The 21,035-nt window shown below is 43.2% G+C and overlaps 1 protein-coding gene across 1 annotated transcript; it reads right to left on the bottom strand.

Annotated features, from left to right (window-relative positions):
* Positions 1–1,194: 1,194 nt before the first annotated feature.
* LOC144535141 (mitogen-activated protein kinase kinase kinase 7-like) lies at positions 1,195–18,286 on the bottom strand. The gene is made up of 14 exons (XM_078277446.1): positions 18,060–18,286; positions 17,355–17,465; positions 16,251–16,316; positions 15,388–15,433; positions 14,777–14,915; positions 13,600–13,724; positions 12,099–12,227; positions 9,978–10,108; positions 7,543–7,627; positions 7,254–7,384; positions 6,412–6,550; positions 5,165–5,226; positions 4,354–4,469; positions 1,195–2,701 (listed from the first exon to the last, which is right to left on the bottom strand). The coding sequence occupies exons 1-14, from the start codon at positions 18,123–18,125 to the stop codon at positions 2,530–2,532; spliced, it is 1,518 nt and encodes a 505-aa protein (XP_078133572.1). The 5' UTR covers positions 18,126–18,286; the 3' UTR covers positions 1,195–2,529.
* Between the last annotated feature and the right edge of the window lie 2,749 nt (positions 18,287–21,035).

Raw genomic sequence — 21,035 nt, 5'->3', positions numbered from 1 at the left:
TTTCAAGTACAGCCCTGTTTCTCAGAGAGGGGAAATCTTCAGACTGTACAAAACACTGCGTCTCTTGGGCATCGCGACGCAACAGGTCCTACTCCGTGCAACACAGACACTCCTGTTCGGTGGCAATAGCTTCACAATGTCCGCAGGTACACCACCAGTTTCTCCAAGTACGAGGCTGTGTTGCGGCATTGACTACCGGTAGCTCTCTCTCTCGTAGCCCTTCCACGGAGCTCCCGCAGCTCTTCGTTCAATAAACTGTCTGTACGCTTACAACATTCTCAATGCTTCGGTTAACATTTAGAGACCCACATTATGCTACCGTTGAAGTTTGGTGATATTTTGAGCCTTTTTAGTGGTATAAATAGCGATTTGTTTTTACGTTCCCTGTGCCCCGAATGCTAGCGTTGTAAGCTAACTCAAACTCATTCGATTAGCATGAAAACATGTCTTAGAGAGCGACAGAGTGGGTACACATCTGTTAATAACCCCTAGGTTCGTTTTGCGCCGGAATTGTCCTTTAAAAATGCCCAATGACACACAACAACATACTTTCCATTATATTTTTGATATGTTTTGAATTGTCATCTGTGTTCTTTTTCCTTCACATAGGCTAAATAAAGGTATTTCCACCGTAAACTGGTGAATTAAAGCGTATACAAATGCAGAAAATGGAAGTTGCTGACGCTCAAAACTAGTTTCGTTTGGATTTTAACGATTCTGATTCCAATTCTACCTTTCGATTCCGGTTCTTATCGATTCTTGATTCCGATTCTTTGAGGGGTGGTGAAACGGGTCACATGCTTATTTTCACAAATAAGACGGTTTAATGGTGGGTTGCAGTTTTACCGGGCTTTTTCTACGTAAAATAAAGCCACACTAGAGCGCTGCTTACTGTGCTCCAAGGCTGCAACACAGAAACCAAAACTTGCGCATATTAAATTGAGAAGTGGAAGGACGTGGGAGGGCGGAGCCAGGCTAGAAGGTATGTGTGGTGCAGCCAGACCTGCCAGACCTGCCAGACCTGCCAGACCACAGTGCTGTGGAGATACGGTCTGGCAGGGCGAGACTACATGACTTTCATATATCCACCCACTTCACGTGTCCTGCTGTTGACTGGCGGGTGGAGCTGCACAACACAGAATCTTCTTTCAGACAAAACACTCGACGGAAATAAATGAAGACAACTCGACAAAATACTACAAACTTTGTTTTTACTCTCTAAAAGCACATCATTGCATTGTCTGTACATTTTTAAAATCGCAGGAGAAATGTTTTGTAAAAAAAAGAAGAAAAAAAAAAGAACTGTACAGGAACAATCCTTAGGCAACGTTTGAAGAAATGCATTAAAAATAACAATCCATCCCAAAGTCACCCACCGTCATAGAAACCCCCCAAAACCAAAGTGAGGCTACAACACATGCGCAACACCATTCTTTGACTCAAATACTGTAAGTGCAGTGCAGAACAATGTTAACATAATTCGGTGAAATATAACTGTGTGTGTAAAAAGCAACCAAAAAAAAAAGAAGAAATTAAACAGATAGGTATAGAAATGCCTGCCAGGTTCATTATTCTAGTTATTTCCATTTCAAACAGGCCCCCCCCCCCCCTCCCCTGCGCTCCGAGGCAGCATGTCTCTGAAGAACTCCTTTGGTAAGTCTTGTATTCACAGTCAGAATTGGTTTCAAATAATACCGCTCCTCTTTTCATAAAACACGATACAATGGGTGTGTTAAAACAGAATATATAAAAAGTAGTATTACAATAGTAGTTACTTTTTCCAAACTCCAAAAAAGAAAGAAAATACAACTAAATATAACACTCACCTTCGGACCCCGTGACGTTTTTTTCTGAATCAAAGTCCATTTTCAGAGTACAAGTCCACGTGAATCTCCTTGGTACCACCGTATCAATACCGCCATGAAATATTAAAAATGTACGTCGAGTTTTATGTCCAACCCCCCCCATCATCAAATGTACAGAGGAGGCCCAGACTGGATGTGGTAGCTGCTAAATTATTTTGTTACGTCTCCTTAGTCTCACAGCTCAGTTATCTCAAGATAACTCATATCTTATATTTAAAGCCAAAGGAAATGGAAATGTCTTGCGTCAAAAGTGTAATTTAAAAAAAAAAAAATCAAATAAAAACTCACGTACTGTCCTGTGGCGACGACGCCTTCTACATTCGTGTTCTTGAGGGAATTTTTGGTACCGATTGGAAATGTCTGGGCTGCGATTTAGTTGGTGCGGTGGCTAAAACAAATAGTTTGTCGTAGCACTTACATTCCAACAGCCGAAACCGGAGATATGGAGCACGCTTTCTGTTAGAGGACCAACGTTCTGCCCACTTAGCCCCGTCTGTGTTAAAGTTATCTTGGTACAATGTTTTGTGGCGAGTGAAATATGTTCATTTTTTTTTTCGGGTTAACGGGCTTCCCTACTTTACGGTGGGTGCATGGAGTGCTTCCTCTCATCCGTCAGGGAGAACAGAGGAGATGTGGACCGTTTGCGGCGGCGGTGCTCCTGTTCCTAGCTGTGGTGCTGGTTCTGACTCTTGATCAGGCTCAGTTTGCTCTTCAGGCCCTGGCAGTAGGCAGACAGGTTGCTGTTGTCCTCCAGCAGCTTGCTGTGCTCCTGGATGAGTCGCGACGAAGTCTGCTGCTCCCTCTGGTCTTGCTCCAGCTCCGACATTAGCTCCTGTCTAGAAACAGAGGACGCAACGCAGAGCCTCCGTTACTGTCATCATGTCTGATAGGCACCCTGGTCACTTTTACTTTAAAGTGCGCATGTTATAGGTTTACAAAGTGAAAAAACACTGTTCACAAACTGCTCCAAACAGCTCTATTGTAGTCCAGCCTTTACTTCAGAGACAAACGCGCGTCACTTTGTAACACACGTTACAGCTTATAACGTACTCATACTCTGCTTCTGACTGGCTAGTAGTCCTTACCTAGCTACTGTCAGGGCACGCCCTCATACTCTGCTTCTGGCTGGCTAGTAGTCCTTACCTAGCTACTGTCAGGGCACGCCCTCATACTCTGCTTCTGACTGGCTAGTAGTCCTTACCTAGCTACTGTCAGGGCACGCCCTCATACTCTGCTTGTTTGTTTGTAAGTTTATTTGATTAGGACAATGCACATTAATCAACATTTGTAAATGCGCCAGTGTTAGCCAGTTGGCTAATTTTCAACTGTAATCCTAATTACCTAGCATGCATGCCGGAGGAAACCCACGCAAACACTTTGCATGTTCTCGGGGAGAACATGCAAACTCCACACAGAAACCGGAACTGGATTCGAACCCAGAACCTTCTCGCTGGGAGGCAGAAGTGCTAACCACTGAGCAACTGTGCAGCTTCTGACTGGCTAGTAGTCCTTACCTACGTACTGTCAGGGCACGCCCTCATACTCTGCTTCTAACTGGCTAGTAGTCCTTACCTAGGTACTGTCAGGGCACGCCCTCATACTCTGCTTCTGACTGGCTAGTAGTCCTTACCTAGGTACTGTCAGGGCACGCCCTCATACTCTGCTTCTGACTGGCTAGTAGTCCTTACCTACGTACTGTCAGGGCACGCCCTCATACTCTGCTTCTAACTGGCTAGTAGTCCTTACCTAGGTACTGTCAGGACACGCCTTCATACTCTGCTTCTGACTGGCTAGTAGTCCTAACATTGAAAAAAGTGCAGAAAAAAAAAAAATCAACAAAGACATCGGAAAAAGTGACAAAAATAGTAGCCTGGAAATCCAGACCCAAATCCGAAAGATTAAGGTTCTGGCATTGAGTGATGAAAACGGCCCAACTGGAGGGGCAGCACCAAGCATGCATTTGAAAATCTCACTGCACACAATTGGATAACACTACGACCAATCCCAACAATACACGGGGTGACGTATCCAGAGCCCCATACGCTTAGCTACCAGAGGAGCTAACTGGTAGATTAAACTCTTAGCTACCAGAGGAGCTAACTGGCAGATTAAACTGTCGTCATCTGTTTAGCTGGCCTCTGGCCCGCCTACATCAGATACACCGATGTGATTGGTGCAGCTCGGCTACATGGGCATAGTTAATGAGCGTCATTACTGAATGCCAGAGTGAGCAAATTAGAAATTGTGCTCTCGTCGAAAAGTGACAAAAATGTCGAGGAAAGTGATTTTATTTTTTTAAAGATGACCAAAAAACGCTGAAAAAAAAAAGTTACAATTTTTAATTTTGACCGAGGAAAACAAAAAGTTGCATTGGGGAAGACAACACAAGGGTTAAATAATCGTCATTTCAATATTGTGCGATTATGATTTTGAGTTCATTTGTTTCCTAATCCAGCAGCCTCAGTTATTAGCACGCGAGCTGACTTACTTCCTCAGAGCGAGGTGCGCGATCTCTGACTGGACTTTGAGGTACTCCTGCGCCATCCTGATGTGCTGCTCGAACACGGCCATGGACTCTCTGGAGTTCGGACACGGAGTCAGCGGCTGAAAAGCACAGGGACAGCGCCGTGATTTTCACACGCTGCTGCGTATACACAGGGTTCATCGAGACCTACGTCAAACAACTGGAGGAGAGGAACACTGTGGAAGAATATCGACCTATTCATTCCTACACGCGTCCAATAACCGTTTAGTTCTAACTACAAAATTCAACTGCCAAGAATAATGAGTCGGACCACAATAACTGAATTAATCAATGAATTTGTCAAACCCTTTTAGTTAAGTCCTAAAATAATACATCACTGATCACATAAAACATTTCTCAATAATAGCCAAAACAGGCAACAGTAGAATAACTAGGAGATATAAGTAAGGGCTGCAACCAACGATTATTTTCTTGATTAATCGGTTAGTTGTTTGGTCTATAAAAAGTCAAAAAATTGTTTAAAAAAGTGTTTCCCAAAGCCCGAGATGACGTCCTCAGATGTCTTGTTTCGTCCACAACTCAAAGAGATTCAGTTTACTGTCACAGAGAGAAGAAGCTGGAATCACAGAAATATGACCTTTTTACCCTTATCAAAATAAATTACTCAAACCAATAATTGATTATCAAAATAGTTGCAGATTAATTTAATAGAGGACAACTAATGGATTCACCTTTGCAACTCTACATATTAGTATCATTATTACCAGCTGGAATATAACAAAAAAAAAAAAAAAAAAACATATTTTCAACTTACCTGTAACTGGTGATCCAGTTTCAGGTAGGCCATGGGAATGGAGCTGTCCAAACCATTGGTAGCTACACACACACGCACACACACACACAGTGTAAAAGAGCTGCTACACACACACACACACACACACACACACACACACACACACACACACACACACACACACACACACACACACACACACACACACACACACACACACACACACACACACACACACACACACACACACACACACACAGTAAAAGAGCTCCTTCACACACACACACACACTCTCTGGCAGGTTGCACTGTAATGCCCCTCAGTGGTGCAGTGTGGACAGTGCAACATAACTCAAAGCTTTGACTCCTGATGAACTCAACCTGTTGAAGTAGGACTTAACTAGAAAATGAGAAAATAAAGTTTGAGTACAGACATCACAATATGATGGCTCTTGGAAAAAAATCCCAAACTGACTTCACGCTGTGATTGGCCAGCTGTGTGGAGGTGAGGAAGTACGCTGGGTTTAAACATCTTTCTCAGATTTATTTTTTCATTCTTGACACACCTATTTCTGTCACTTTTCATGTGAACCACTGATTGGAAACACTATGACTGTCTGCTATATATATATATATATATATATATATATATATATATATATATATATATATATATATATATATATATATATATATATATATATGTGTGAAAGCGCCCTTAGTATTTTTCATGAGCAGGCCAACATGGAATATGCAGACAGAATTCCGCAGATTTAAAATTTTTTTAAATTAATCTCAACTCCACCACAAGCAAAAAAACAAACCAAACGACCAGCTAAATTTCAGATTTTCATTCTGGATCAACGCTGAAAACTGTAAAAAAACAAAACACAGGGTTCATACGCATTTTAACGTATACTTTTCCATGACGTTTTGGCAAATTTCCATGACTATGTATTCCTGAAAATGTCAGTTGACATTATACAATAAGAATACAAATCTGTGTTAAAAGTTGTTTACCCTCAGAGGTTCAACAATGAAATGAATGATAATGTATGTGGTTAATAGAGGGAGTCGTAATATCGCGCCCCGAATAGAACGGTGAGGTTAGGACGACGTGAAATACATTTATTAAATCACGTATTATTATGCTGTGTTCCATGACTTTTCCAAACTTTCTGGGTCTTTTTATGTTTCCAAAACCTCTCCAGGCCTGGAATCATAACTTTTCCAGGTTTTTTCAAAACGTATGAACCCTGAAAACACTACCTGTGGGACAAAACGTCATCCTCAACTCCGATTGGTTGGTGGTGGTTACAGGGCTGGTGCAGTGTGTGGGGCTTTGGCAGCGTCCTGGCTGGCTGTCTACACTGGGCCCTCTGGACCGCTCAGCACGCAGCGTGGCTGTCTGGGGGGGGGGAGAAACACAGCTGAAATCACTGACTACGTTTACATGCACACCATATCCCAGTTTTTGCCCCTTATTCCGAAAAAGACAATATTCCACTAATATTACTGTTTACATGCAGCCGTGTTTTCCACCAGCGGTGGCAGACTCGTTGGACCGTGCGAACCCAGCGTCCCTCTTTCATTCCTTCAACCACCTTTTGGAAAAGGTCGGCTTTTCGATGTTTGTGCATATCCACAAAACCTGTTGATTTCCAAGTCTTTCATGATGTTTAAAAGTAGGTGCGTTTCTCCTTCTTTTCTTTTGGTCATGCAGCTCTACTGCAGCCCTGCAAACTGTTGGCTGGCTGGTTTGTGTAAAACAACCACAGCAACGCACAGAGCTGACCGTACGCCGTAACCACTCAAGAGGCCGTAAACTGTCACAAACTGCAGTAAAAACCCTGATTGAGACGCAGATTCTGAACGCGCTGTATACATGTCTAAAGAATGCTTCTAAAACCCAAATACTACCGGCATATCCCACATGTCTGAATCGGAAAATGATAAATTCAGAAAAAAGCCTTATTCAGAATATGCTGTTTACATGACCCGCATCAAATTGGGAATATTGTCATAATCGGGATAATAGTGGAATATGAGTGTGCATGTGAACGTACAAAGACAGGATGAGTGTGCACTATCAGTGTTTCCGGTCCGATTACCTTCGAGGGTTTGAACTGGAGTGGAAATTTAGCCTCAAAGCTTTTTAGGGTTTCTTCCCTGCCGACAGAGTTTCTGTGTTCGGAGTTGTCGTCACTCTTGTTACTGTTGATGGTGTAGTCCGCATACGAGTCTGCAGACAGCAAAGACTGATTCATTGGGACACTTTCTTTACCTGAAGCATACAATGACTTTAACACACACACAGACCCAGTTGTTGACTGTCGATTTTTTTCTGCGAGTTGACAGACACAAGCATTCATTAGTGGAAGCCGCAAAGCTGAAAGTTACCTGTGCTTGTGGCCGACGAGGAGCCACTTCTGCTGTCTGAAGACTGGTGAGGGAGCTTGAGTGGTTCATCAGAGCCTGGGAAGTACTGGAAGATCCAAACACACCACCCGGCACTTTTAAAAAAGAGCTTGTTACAGTTTGACCTAGAGCTAATTTATAGGTTATGTTTCCTTTGTTTATTCTGCACATACATAAGAATGTGAAAATTATCCTTTTGTAGTTTTAAGCACAGCTGAGACCAAAGATTCGCGAAAAGATCAAAACTGTTTTCGAACGTTGCAGGGGCAAAGTTGCAGCTGTCTGAACCGGCCCGTCTCAGCTCGACTCAAACCGGCCGATGGCGCCGCTGGGACTCGGCGCGTCGGGTCCCCAGAGGCTGGTTTTAGAACGTAAAAGGGACGTCGGCCTTTTCAACAGCCAAATAGCGAAGTCAGCTTGTGAAGTCGGCTACAAACCGTAGAAATAAAATGATCCATAGTCCATTTAAGTTCTGTGTTACAAAATGTCAACTGGTCGAAATGACGGAGGCTCAACGAGCGCCCGCGAGCGCGTTATGAGGTGGAGCGACCTAGAGAGTGGCTGAACTGAGCGGCAACAGAGAACACAGCAGTGAATCAGAGAATTAAGACGTTTTCGCCTCTTCATTACGAGAAATGCAACTGTAGCAAACATCTCACTAGCACTTACCTTATTCAAATTTAAAGATGCTACAAATGCAGGGTCCCCCCCCCAGGTGGCCCACTGGCCTTAAGTTGCCCCCCACCAGGCCTAAACCATTAGGGGGGGGGGATGTAAATGTATTTTTAAGCCATTTAAACTACAGTTACAGTGGTAGTCATGTTTTCAAATCTGACTTCAAGTGCTCATATTATGCTTTTTGGCTTTTTCCCTTCCCTTTATTGTGTTGTATATCTTTTTTGGGCATGTTATAGGTTTACAAAGTGAAAAAGCCCAAAGAGCTCTATTGTAGTCCAGCCTTTACTTCCCTGACGAACGTGCGTCACTTTGTAACACACGTTATAATGCTCGCCTAGCTGCTAGCGTGGCACGCCCTGATACTCTGCTTCTGACTGGCTAGTAGAACTTACCTAGGTACTGTCAGGGCACGCCCTCATACTCTGCTTCTGACTGGCTAGTAGTCCTTACCTAGGTACTGTCAGGGCACGCCCTCATACTCTGCTTCTGACTGGCTAGTAGTCCTTACCTAGGTACTGTCAGGGCACGCCCTCATACTCTGCTTCTGACTGGCTAGTAGTCCTTACCTAGGTACTGTCAGGGCACGCCCTCATACTTTGCTTCTGACTGGCTAGTAGTCCTTACCTAGGTACTGTCAGGGCACGCCTCATACTCTGCTTCTGACTGGTTAGTAGTCCTTACCTAGGTACTGTCAGGGCACGCCTCATACTCCGCTTCTGACTGGCTAGTAGTCCTTACCTAGGTACTGTCAGGGCACGCCTCATACTCTGCTTCTGACTGGCTAGTAGTCCTTACCTAGGTACTGTCAGGGCACGCCCTCATACTCTGCTTCTGACTGGCTAGTAGTCCTTACCTAGGTACTGTCAGGGCACGCCCTCATACTCTGCTTCTGACTGGTTAGTAGTCCTTACCTAGGTACTGTCAGGGCACGCCCTCATACTCTGCTTCTGACTGGCTAGTAGTCCTTACCTAGGTACTGTCAGGGCACGCCCTCATACTCTGCTTCTGACTGGCTAGTAGTCCTTACCTAGGTACTGTCAGGGCACGCCCTCATACTCTGCTTCTGACTGGCTAGTAGTCCTTACCTAGGTACTGTCAGGGCACGCCCTCATACTCTGCTTCTGACTGGCTAGTAGTCCTTACCTAGGTACTGTCAGGGCACGCCCTCATACTCTGCTTCTGACTGGCTAGTAGTCCTTACCTAGGTACTGAGCATGTGCGACGAACAGAAGTGTGATGCCTCACTCTGTAGCTAAAACAGAGAGCTCAACACACAGGGTGAAAAGAGGAGCAGCAGCAATGTGCAGTATGACAAAAATATGGTGTTTTTTGAAAATGAAACCATGTAAAACTATTCTGATATAACTTCCTATGGAATCGGTCTTATAGCTTTTTAAAAAAAATTATTTTGCGATTCCGTCCATTATTTGGTATCACTGAAACTATTGGGCTCTACGTTAACGCTGCCATCAGTCTGGGACTGGCCCCAGCCGGGCCCTCGTCGAAATAAAGACACTTTCCCCCGGGCCTAACAACTCTTCTGGGGGAAACCCTGAACTGATATATCAAGTTACAGAAAAGTGGCTATGGAGATGATACACCGTCTAGTCGCACAGGTGTAAACTGGTAGGTTTTAGAATGTTGCAGACTGGCGCGTTGCAAGTTTCAACTAGTCAACTAGTGAATCATTGGTCTGAACTGGGCTCTAGCTGGAGTAACAGCACGTGTTGGGATGATACCTTCATGAGCTGGCTCATGGTGTTCTTCACCTCCTCCATGGACGGTCTCTGGCTGGGTTCTTTGTCCCAGCAGCGAGTCATCAGAGTCTCTATGGGCTGGGGAAGGTCCTTGATCAGGGGCGGCCGCGTACCTGCGTCACAGTAAACAGTCAGTCAGTCAGTATTGTGATAAGCTTTGCCGAGGAAAACACTGGTTCCCTCCTATCATCACTGCAGCGGAGGGAACAACGTAACATCACAACAATGTGTGCGCACTTTGGACCTCGCTAGTGCATCTGATCCTGCTGAGAGTCAACAGTCAGTCTGTTGTTCGGACAGACCTGCCCCCACTGCTATGGAAAATCCTAAAGGAAACACTGAAGGGTTTGACTCCAATCCACTCCACCCCCGATATGAAAGCAAAGCAAAGCAGCTTTCAGCTGATAAGCTCACACAAGCTGATTGGATGCTACCTGCCCAGCGTCAAACATCAGTAAGAGAGAATCAAAGGGAGCAAATGGGATGCAGCACCAGTATCAACATCTGCTCCCACCAGGGACTGTATTCATTTAAAGTTCAAGCTCAAGGTTTCTTTATTGTCAACACAGGATTGCACAACGAAATGCAGTTGTAATCCATTTATGCAACACAAGAAACACATGTACTTTTACTACACTACAACGTTAGTTGCCTACTAGGTACTTTGCTGAGAAAAGATATTTCTAGAGGGTCTGCACGCATAATAAACAATGGAGAGAAGTACTTGGCAAACAACTATTCAAAACTTCAATCTATAATCTCTAATTCTGTTAAACTGTACATAAACTAGGCTGAAGAATGTTCCACCTCTGTTTAAGTAATGTATGTAGCACTTTACTCCTGCAGGGTGCCATTGCTTTTTATTTATCAGTCCCTCCAGAAAAATGTGATTATGCGATCGCATTTCAAATTGCCGATTTCCGCGCGAAATATGCGGGGCTTGCGTGATTTCATAATCCCCGCGTTTTCGTTGCAAAAACAGTCACATATATCTTAGCAGAAATTTCATCATTTTCATCATCGAAAAGCTGCGAACCCCGCGATGAAGCCATGATGAAACCGCAGTTTTTGCAAGTTCCCGCAATTTCATCGCATAACATTGCATAAATATCCCGCATATTCCATCACATTTTTTAAGAAAACGTGGCGCAACAATCACAAAAAAACTGGAAGGACTGATTTATTGCTTTGTATATGTTGTTCCATACTATGTCACCATGGTAAATGATAGAAATAATACAAATGGTATCCGGTTGACTCAACATCATAGATCAGACGGAGGAAGCATTCTGACTAATCTAGTTGTCTGTATCAAAAAAGTTAACACAACAACCCAGAAACCTGGATATCCGAGGCCAAGTCATAAATCCCATGTGACTAACGTGTCATAAAAAAAGCTTCCCTGACATTGCTCACACATCCAGCTCAACATCATCGCAGCTTGAATGTCTGGTATTCACAGGGTTCAACAATAAGGGTTTGCCCGATGGGTCCGGGGCAAGTAAAACGCCAAGTCGGGCCTGTTTGGACCCGTTGAACGAATGTTGATTGATTTGATTTGAATGTGCCATTGGCTAATCGAGAGCTGAGTTGGCGCTCGTGACATGTGACTGCCGGCTGTCTTGTTAGAAGAAGATGATGGCTGCATACGAGCTAAAGCGAAAGAGTGTTTTCAAGAAAGAAATACGTTTTCTTGGGTGGCAGTAGAGGATGCCGATGAAACAACTTTATTTTCTTTTTTCAACACCTTTATTCAGAAAGAGTTTCTGCAGGTTTCAAAAAGTCAAATGTAAGATATTTTTAAGACTTTTTTAAGAGCATTATGAATGAAAATTAAGACCTATATCACAACATCAACTGAGCCCTAAATTCAGTTTTAATCAAGCTAAGTATCGCTTAACTTGCACTTCCCCAAAGCTGAAAAAAAAAATCATTCATTCATTCATTCATTCATTCATTCATTCATTCGTACTCCACCAATTTAGCATTGCACTTCTATAATATTGTCAGCAGCTGCAGAACATGAATAGAAAAATCAACAAAAAAAAATCAACAACAAAACAATCAACAGAGCAGTTGGTATTATAGTTGTATTTTGCTCACCTCTGTGGACGGCCCACATTATACAAAACGCCGAGCCACCGATCTCATCAAAGGGTTTCTTGCGTGTGATGACCTCCCACAGGATGATGCCCCAACTGAACACGTCACACTTTTCACTGTAGTTGCTGCCTGAGGAACACACACCAAAAGTTACTTTTAGTGTATGCAGGAAATGAATGACCCTTTTGTAAAAGCAATAGCTCCGTTAAAGCTTTAGAGCGTAACATTTTGATATTAATGAACGTCCGTTACATTCAAGCCATTGCCAAATGAGTTGTTACCAGCTCCACACAACTCTCTCAGAAGATTGTGGCGTCCGGCGCAAGAAGCTCGAGTGAAGATAATGACCTCTTCTGAAGAGTTGTGTCCTCCTTGGCCACTAGCAACTGTGTGGGGGAGGGGTGGGGGCGCGTGCGCGATCACAGAAGGCTTGTATCATGTGGACGCGCCAACAGTTTAGTTGCCATTACTTAGAATTCCTCATAAATGGGCGACAGAAACTACGCACTATAGCTTTAAGTTTGTGGCATGTTGTGATTATATCACAGCTAAGGGCCGTTGTTCGGCCCGACGCAAACAGGACAGCGCCTGCCGGGTGCTGTTTCTTAATTGTAATATATTAAAGTGTCATGTCGGGGGTTTTCAACCTGGACCCTATTTTCCTTGTTTTTGTGTGTAAGTGACTGATGGGAACAACAATCTTTGGAATTGGTCCAGTATTAGGCGTGAACGCTGTAATAGGCAGCCACAGAGTGAGCTGCAATGTAACCATTTGGGGCAAATGTGCATCGTCAATTTTGTCCACTAAAAGTGCTCGTTTTGCCACTGACAGGCTCAGATTATTATTCTAAGTGTCTGACAACATTATGGAAAGGATCCTTACGGATATAGGCCTTTTCGATCGCTAACGCTAAACCCACCAGACTCCATTTAAAAAAGCAATACTTTTAGTGTGTATAGAGCAAACATATTTTCACGTGTAAACCGTTTAACTATGTGTTTATTTCAACTAAAAGAGTTGTGATGGTTGGAAAAGTGGAAAGACGACCCAAAACGGCTTTTCGTGGTTTTATTTTGTATCTGTCGACTTTGAATGAAGTGTATTTTACCACAGTTTTTTCTTGTTGCTGTTTATGGAGCCTGGGCTGTCTAGAGAGACCGTGTTTTTTTTACAGTGTGTTCAGGGGACAGGCAGCTAGCAGATAGTGAGGAGATGTTTGCTGTATGCGACAAAAAATGTTGTAGCCTAAAAAACGTGTGACATCGCTTAGAGCACCTTTAAGTACAATCTTTGGAGAGTAAATCCAATCAGAATTTAGTCTAGCTTTGAGGTTAAATCTTAGTGAATTAAAAATAAACAAAAAAATAACTAATATAAATAAAGAAATTACAAATCGAGACCCAAGTTGTGGGAAACAAATCTTTACTTAATAATCAGCGCTGGTTTAAGCCGCTCTCGGTTGGAGCCCCAGAATGAAAAGTGAAAAAGTTTGGGCCTCACCTTCGAACACCTCTGGTGCCATCCAGGCTGCGCTGCCTTTATTGTTGGTCATGTAGGTCTGAATATCACACGCTGTTCCAAAGTCACATATCTTCAGCACCGTGCCACGAGCCACGAGCAGCAGACTGGAACAGTACAGAGGACATGGATTAAATGCCCTATACACTCGAGATATACTGTCACACCTTAACATTTGAGAATTAAAAAGTGAGTCCAGATAGAATACCTTGGCAGGTATTTGGTTATAAAACAAAGTATTAGAATGGAAAGGATGGCACTACATGAAAAGTCACCAAAGTTATTACAATTCATTCTCTGAGGATCCTAAACGTCTCTACCAAATGTCACGGCATTTCATTGTGTTGAGATATTTTAGTCTGGCCCAAAGTGGTGGATGGACGGACTAACAGACCAACATTGCCATCCTCGGAGCCATGCCACTAACTAGGAATGGGTACTGAAACCCGGTGCTAATAAGTCTACCAGACCGAATGACAACACAGATTTTGGTGGCCCATTTGGGTGCCACTTGAATGCCTGTGCTGTCCTCTGGTGCTCTGTAACGGACGTTAAAGGATCGGTTCTGGCACCGTTTAAAATGTATCGTTTTAGCACCGGTATCTGGAAAAAAAAAAAAAACAACTACACCAACCTTACCACTAACTAACATGGCAAAAAAATGTAATAAAAAAACACACACGCAGGTGCGGTTATTTTGTTCAATTTTGTGTTGTAGAGGCCTTACATCTTGTGTGTGCAGCTGTTTTCAGACATTTCCATACATGCTTTCGCCTTCAACATGTCTCTGGCTGTGCGAGTTCAACAAGATTAACAGGCTTCTGTTCTTCAGGACTTCAGGCAAATACAGCGAGCAGTTCATAATTTGCAAATTGACTCCTAAGCCACGATTACCGAGAATCTCGTCTCTTCAGAATCAGCAGATAATGGCAAAGTTATGCGCTTATTCATCTTCCAGGGTGCCAATTCAGAGCAGAAAAAAGCTAACTATATATATATATATATATATATATATAAATCTCACTGGTAGACACTCCAGTGCAAACCGGTGAGATTTAGACTATCTCAAGCTATTACTGCACTTATCGTCATTACCATGTTTTCTCTCAAAAACTCTGGACCGTGTAACTTCCCTCCGTGTGATCATAAAGAGACTTACTTTGGTGGTTTGAGGTCTCTGTGAATTAAGGCCTTTGGCTTCATAGCGTGCAGATAGGCAACTCCCTCGGCACACTGCAGACACCAGCTCATGGCGTGCGAGGCTGTGTAGTGGGGCTGTGGGTCTGCACTGTGCAGGACTTGGGATTAAGGGCAAAACGAGCAAAAAATAAATAAATAAATAAATAAGAGAAGCACAGAATGGGATAACTATATGCACACAAACATGGGGGCGCTATCATCGTACAGCAAAATCTCAAATCCATTTTTGGAACTGTTGTACAACGAGTGAATGACATCATTGGCGTGGCTTTGCCTCGCGCATTTCAACTGATGCGTTTGTATATACAAATCAAATGAAACGTTTGACAAATACACAATCATACACAGTAAAATGCGTCATGCAATTCTTTTATGCCTAGCGCCAGAAGCGACTATCAAATAGAAGAAAAAGAAGAAAAGAAGTCAAATATTGAAAACAATGAAACTGTGTAACCATGACTGAGTTCCAGAAGAACTGAAACAATATAACGTACATCTAGGGCTGCAACTAACGATTATTTTCATTGTCAATTAATCTGACGATTACCTTACAGACATAACATGACTTACGGTTATACAAAGAGCCACATTCTGCATACTCCATGACCAGACAGACCTGAGAACACAAATCCAATTACTTGAGCAGTGAAAGCGAGACAGAGGCAGACGCTGGGTCATCTGTAACTAACGTCTAAGCTGCGCTACATTAAGGCTCTGTCCCAATACCTCCCCTTCCCCTAGGAAACCGCCATTTTCCTGAACGAAAATAGTAGTAGGCTACTACCGGTAGACACGTCGGCGCTGCGCGTGACGTAGGTGAGCACGTTCGCTACGTTAATTTGCATACAGTGGTGTCCCATTTCATAGGAAACGATCTTCACCCCCACTTCCCTCGTCGAGGGGACTTTACTGTCGAGGGCACTCAAAACCAAGTGGGGAGAAATGGGACAGGGCCTTACTGCCCAGCCACCTGCAACTACCTGACAACACGCTCACACTAAAAATAAAAAGACGACGGGCTATGAGCCCCATCCGTGCTGCTCCGCTGACAGCCACCACGTGCGTTTCTTAGACAAGAATTTGGACGGCGAAGTCCCTCCCCTTTGGACTACCATGGAACGTTATTTCGGGAAAAAATATGTACGGTATTGAACAGGGAGAGGCTAATTCTTTTTAGTTCCCGTTTGAATTGAGCCGTGAATTACACATATGATGTTCATCAATTTAAAAGTTCTTAATCACATTGCGAGTGAAGAAAGTCTGCGTTTTGGGCACCTGGGTGGCTCACCTGGTAGAGCGTGCGCCCATATACGGAGGCTCAGTCCTTTAACTTGTAACAAGAGTATTTTTTTTACAGTGTAGTATTAGTACTTTTACTGAAGTAAAAGGATCTGAATACTTCTTCCACCACAAGTTGAGTGTTGTATACTCACTGGGTTGTCGCAGGAGCCGTACAGCTTAACAATGTTGGGGTGATTCACCCGGGAGAGCTGGCGGAGCTGCGCACAAACAAAACATAACCACGAACATTATATCTTACTTTCTGTGTGTGTTACATTGGAACATATTATGTATATATCTTCATATTCTGAACATGTAGTATGGGTGTTGTCACAGTTATACTGATAAATGAAATGTGTCTGTAGTAACTGTATTCTGACCTTTATCCAAAGACCATGCTGGAGTATTTGTAAATTAGTTATTAGTTGATTCAATGGCCGGTTGCAGTTTTACCGGGCTTTTTCAACGTAAAATAAAGCCACACTAGAGCGCTGCATATTGAGCTCCAAGGCTGCAACACAACAAGTGCCTGGCTGCTACGGAAACCAAAACTTGCGCATATTAATTTGATCAGATTAACATGGTCAGATTTGAAACCAAATCCTCCGAACGATTCCAATAAAGAAACGATTCCACTGAAATCGTACTTTTTGAACCGATTCCAAGTAGGAATCGGTTCTCGATGCCCAACCTTAGTTTTAACCGAGCCGTTAACTAGTTTAAAAAAACGTCTTAAAAATACGTTCAAATTTTTTCCCTCAGTGCCTTAGGCCTATTAAACGAACAGCTCCACCAAAAACGTCACCTCGGTGGGTCTGTTCTAATTGGACAACGTTCAACTTGTCAGTTCTGTCAGCTCGTCGTCCTGACATCATACATCTGGAAACATTAAAACGGTAAGTGAGTCAGTGTAATATAATATAAATTGGAAATAGTCTATAGATGTAGTCATTTGGGTTTTGGTTTCCCTATGAAGAATTTCTTGTAAAATTCATTTTGTAGACCTGTTAGTCCTGACCTTATAATTCCTCAAAAAATACATAACTGAAAATGCGCCTCATTGTGTGTGAATAGTGGTGAATTACTTGTTTGTGTTGCAGCCAAGTGTCCGTTTCGTTTCATAGGTAAAACATTTGGCGGCGGGGCTAAAAATAAATCCTAAAGTAAAATAGTGTGATATTTTAATAATGCCACATGTCTGCAGGTTTCCTGCTGCACAGAGCAGAACAGCAAAAAAAGGTGGGTGTTCACAGTACCTCAACGAGGAAAGCGTTCCTTTCATTCTCACTCTCAATGGTCTTGATTGCTACATCTTTTCCTTTCCATACGGCCTTGAAGACAACTCCAAATGTCCCTCTGCCAACAGCCTGAAGAAAGACAACATGACAGGCTCAGGAGGACACAATGCACAGAGAGGGGGAGAAACAGCGGGGGGTAACTGGAGTCCAGCAAACCCCCACCCCAAGCTTATTAATGTGACCATGGTAAACAGCTGGACATACTCCCCTCAACATCTGGAGAAGGCTTTTAAATGCTGCCACTTTCCCTAAACTGTATTTTTTACTGCACTTTTAGAAGCAGCTACAATTGAGTTTTACCAGTGCATATGTTACGACTATAGCATGCCCTTTAACAAACTGAGGCCTTGCACTGCTTGTTAAAATAACGTTACATGTAGGCAGATGCTGTGATGTCTTAAGGGTTTGCTCAGACCACAACTCTCACTGTATTTCACATTGAAGGACAGTAAACGGTACAATGTTAGCAGCAGAGTAGCCTCCTGTGTCTCTCTTTTACCTCAGCGTTGCTCATAAAACACAAACAAGAACGTTGAAAAACGTTAGCTAGCTAGTTGTATTTTAACTCCGAGTAACGTTACCGGAACATTTCCCCCCCCCCCCTCAGCAATGCAAAGCTAACGTTAATGCCCTCTCTCGAGCTGTTGTCGGTCATAAGTTTACCGCTTCAACTTGTATGTCTTCATACTGGATGTCTTCAAACAGACAGCCCGCTGGAGTCTCCACCATCGCAGCAGAGCGGCGACACTCCTCGACGCAAGCCGACGACGCTGGAGTTGAAAATCCAAAGCTTATCTTGTGGGTATCGGGACAAAATGATACGCTGCGGTGTCAGTTAGTTGGCTCCTGTTGCTGTGAATTCAGGAAGTGGGGAACCAGCAGGCAGCTCGCGCAGCGCTGTTGCCTAGAGCGGTGAACATCCGGGCACTTTCGTCGCCGTTAGCGGACTGCGCTCACATACCGCTGTTCTCATAGGGAATGAATTGAATCGCTCCGCTCCAATCCGCTCCGTTCCGCTCTGCCGTTACTTCAGCAGCTGCCTATGGAAACCGAAATCCAACGGCATGGCGCTGGGGAACGTCCCACCGCACATAGGGGGGGAGAGAAAAGGAGCGCAACGAAGCATTTCTGACACGTTAAAACGTGATTTTGGATTGATTTAAAACTACCGAGCAGACCGCATCTTAAGCCTGTGACCTACCATTTTTTCGTTTTACAGTGGGTTAAATAGCCTTTTCATCAAAGCGCGCTGCTGAGGCGTGTTCTTGAACGCAGCTTTGTTTTGTTTCTGCACGCACAAGAGCCTCCACAAGGGGCGACAAACAATGTTTCCATAGCTAATTTACTGTACAACACACACACACACACACACACACACACACACACACACACACACACACACACACACACACACACACACAGCGTTTCACTATCTTTGTGGGGACCCTAACCTTAACCATCACAACTAAATGCCTAACCTTAACCCTTACCATCACCCTAACCAGAACCTAGTTCTAACCCTAATCCTAAAACCAAGTCTTAACCCTCAAACAGCCCTTTAAAGTTGTGGGGTCCTGCTTTTTGGCCCCACAAAGCTGTCCGGACAGCACACACACCCACACACACACACACACACACACACACACACACACACGTTTGCCTTTAGACTCACGCAGATCAGTATTTATTCGCTTTAATACCATTTCATTTCCAGTGAATATTCAACATTATTCAGCAGCTTATAAGCTTATAAGATTACTTCATCATACATCTGGTTTTAGTTTCAGTCAAGTCTCTCCCTCCCTCTCTCTCTTGTTCTCTCTCGCTCTCTCTCTTCAATTTTAATTTCAATTTGCTTTATTAGCATGACAAAACCTAGGCTAATACATCTGTGTTGCCAAAGCATAAAAAAACAACAATACAAGTAAATATAGGTATGCTATTTATATATTTCTGTCTGTTAAATTAAGAAAATGAAACAGTGAAAACACATCAGTAGATATATGTTGTCATGCACGTTTCCTGATATTAGACATTTCCGTGACATTTAGTGAGCTTGACATTGACAAAGGGCATTAATTGTTGCCAACAGCGCAACATTTTAAAAACAAACCATTGTCAAACCATTCTGAATGAAGTATTGTGGTGCTGCAGAGACGTCCCGGCCTACAAATCCTATCCTACAGACTAAAGAAAAAATCTTTGTTTGTCACAGATCCTCGCAAAAATCACATTCACAATCATATTCATTTACATTTTTTAAGATTTAATAATAGTCAATGAAAATGAGAATAATGATACAAAAATGATCATTCCCTTCAATATTGTGAATCATATTGCAATCGCAATATCAGTCAAAATAATCCTCATATCGTGCAGCCCTATATAGTGCGTAATTTCTGTGTCCCCCCATAAGGAATTCTAAGTAATGACACAGTTGCTAGTAGCCAAGGAGGACACGGAGGAATAAAAAAACATGTTGGACTCTTCAGCAGAGGTATTTACTGTAGATTCACTCGATTTTCTGCGTGCGAAAGTCGCCGGATGACACCAGTTTCTGAACATAGTCATACTGAGAAATACAGAGAGAGAGTTTTAAAGACAGATCTAACGCTGGCTTGACGAGGTCTCAAAATGTACACAGGTGTTCACAATCAAACCCAGGACATCATACTCATTGTCAAAATAAGCAGCAACACAAAAACAGAGTGCCCTATCTGCAGCCTCATATTTATTCCTCAGCTTTTTCACCAACACATAGTCACACAGAGATCACACAGGCAATTACGGGTATTTTACATAACGCCATGGCCGTGCCCTTTTTGGGGGGGATAGAAAACTGAAGATCCTGCTCCGGGCTTTGAAACCAATTTGACATGGCGGTCAAAAAATGGAATTACAACTTCCGTGTCCGTCACGTGGTGCCATTGAGGCCAAAAATAATTTTTCCCATAGACTTACATGGCGAAAGAGAAGTTTGTAAATCAGTGGATACGTTTTTTCGAGCTTCACAACCCCCGCACAATGACGCGTTTCACTCTCAGAGTCCGATAACATTTGGAAAGTCTAAAAGAGCCACACGAATAAATCATTTAATCCCCATTTAAGTTAGCAAAGGGCTAAACTGGAGGTAGCTGGCTCGGCCGGCGGGGGTCTCTAGTGTGCCTGCTTTATGGGCGAATGCATCGCCGATCATCCGGGTCATTTTATACATGGAAGTTGAAGTTTTTTGGCTTTATTCGCCACTGGGCAACTCTCAATGAACGGGGCTCCGCCTCGAACGCTGTGGATCAATGACCCAACTCAGTGGCCGCCTATTGGTTATCTGGACATCTACGTATACATATTTGATTGAAACGCTAGGTAGTGTTAGCCGCTTGATGTCTGGTCTATGGCCAAGCTACAGCTGTTGGTGAACAAGCCTTGTTAGGGGACTGTAATTCTTATAAATAACACACCTGCACTTTTGTATATACCCGTATCAACTGATAATACTGATCCTTGGTTAAGAACCGTCCACACCAAGAACTATAACAATAAATATATTCCCGGACGGCATTTCAACATTTATTCGCGGTTGAAACAACGTCAGGGACCAAGGTTGAATCACCGTTGAATTTAGTTTTGATTTTGCAAAGT

This window comes from Sander vitreus, chromosome 20 (assembly GCF_031162955.1).
Source record: "Sander vitreus isolate 19-12246 chromosome 20, sanVit1, whole genome shotgun sequence".
Classification (NCBI taxonomy): Eukaryota; Metazoa; Chordata; class Actinopteri; order Perciformes; family Percidae; genus Sander; species Sander vitreus.
This window is presented reverse-complemented; position numbering and strand designations above follow the sequence as displayed.

Bases quoted from the DNA above. Each gene is read 5' to 3' on its own strand.
- LOC144535141 (XM_078277446.1), bottom strand. From the start codon at position 18,125: ATGGTGGAGACTCCAGCGGGCTGTCTGTTTGAAGACATCCAGTATGAA. The intron at 7,628-9,977 runs GTATCATCCCAA...TGGATCTTCCAG, and splicing joins CCATGAGCCAGCTCATGAAG to TACTTCCCAGGCTCTGATGA. The intron at 2,702-4,353 runs GTAAGTCAGCTC...CTCTGTTTCTAG, and splicing joins GCGCACCTCGCTCTGAGGAA to ACAGGAGCTAATGTCGGAGC.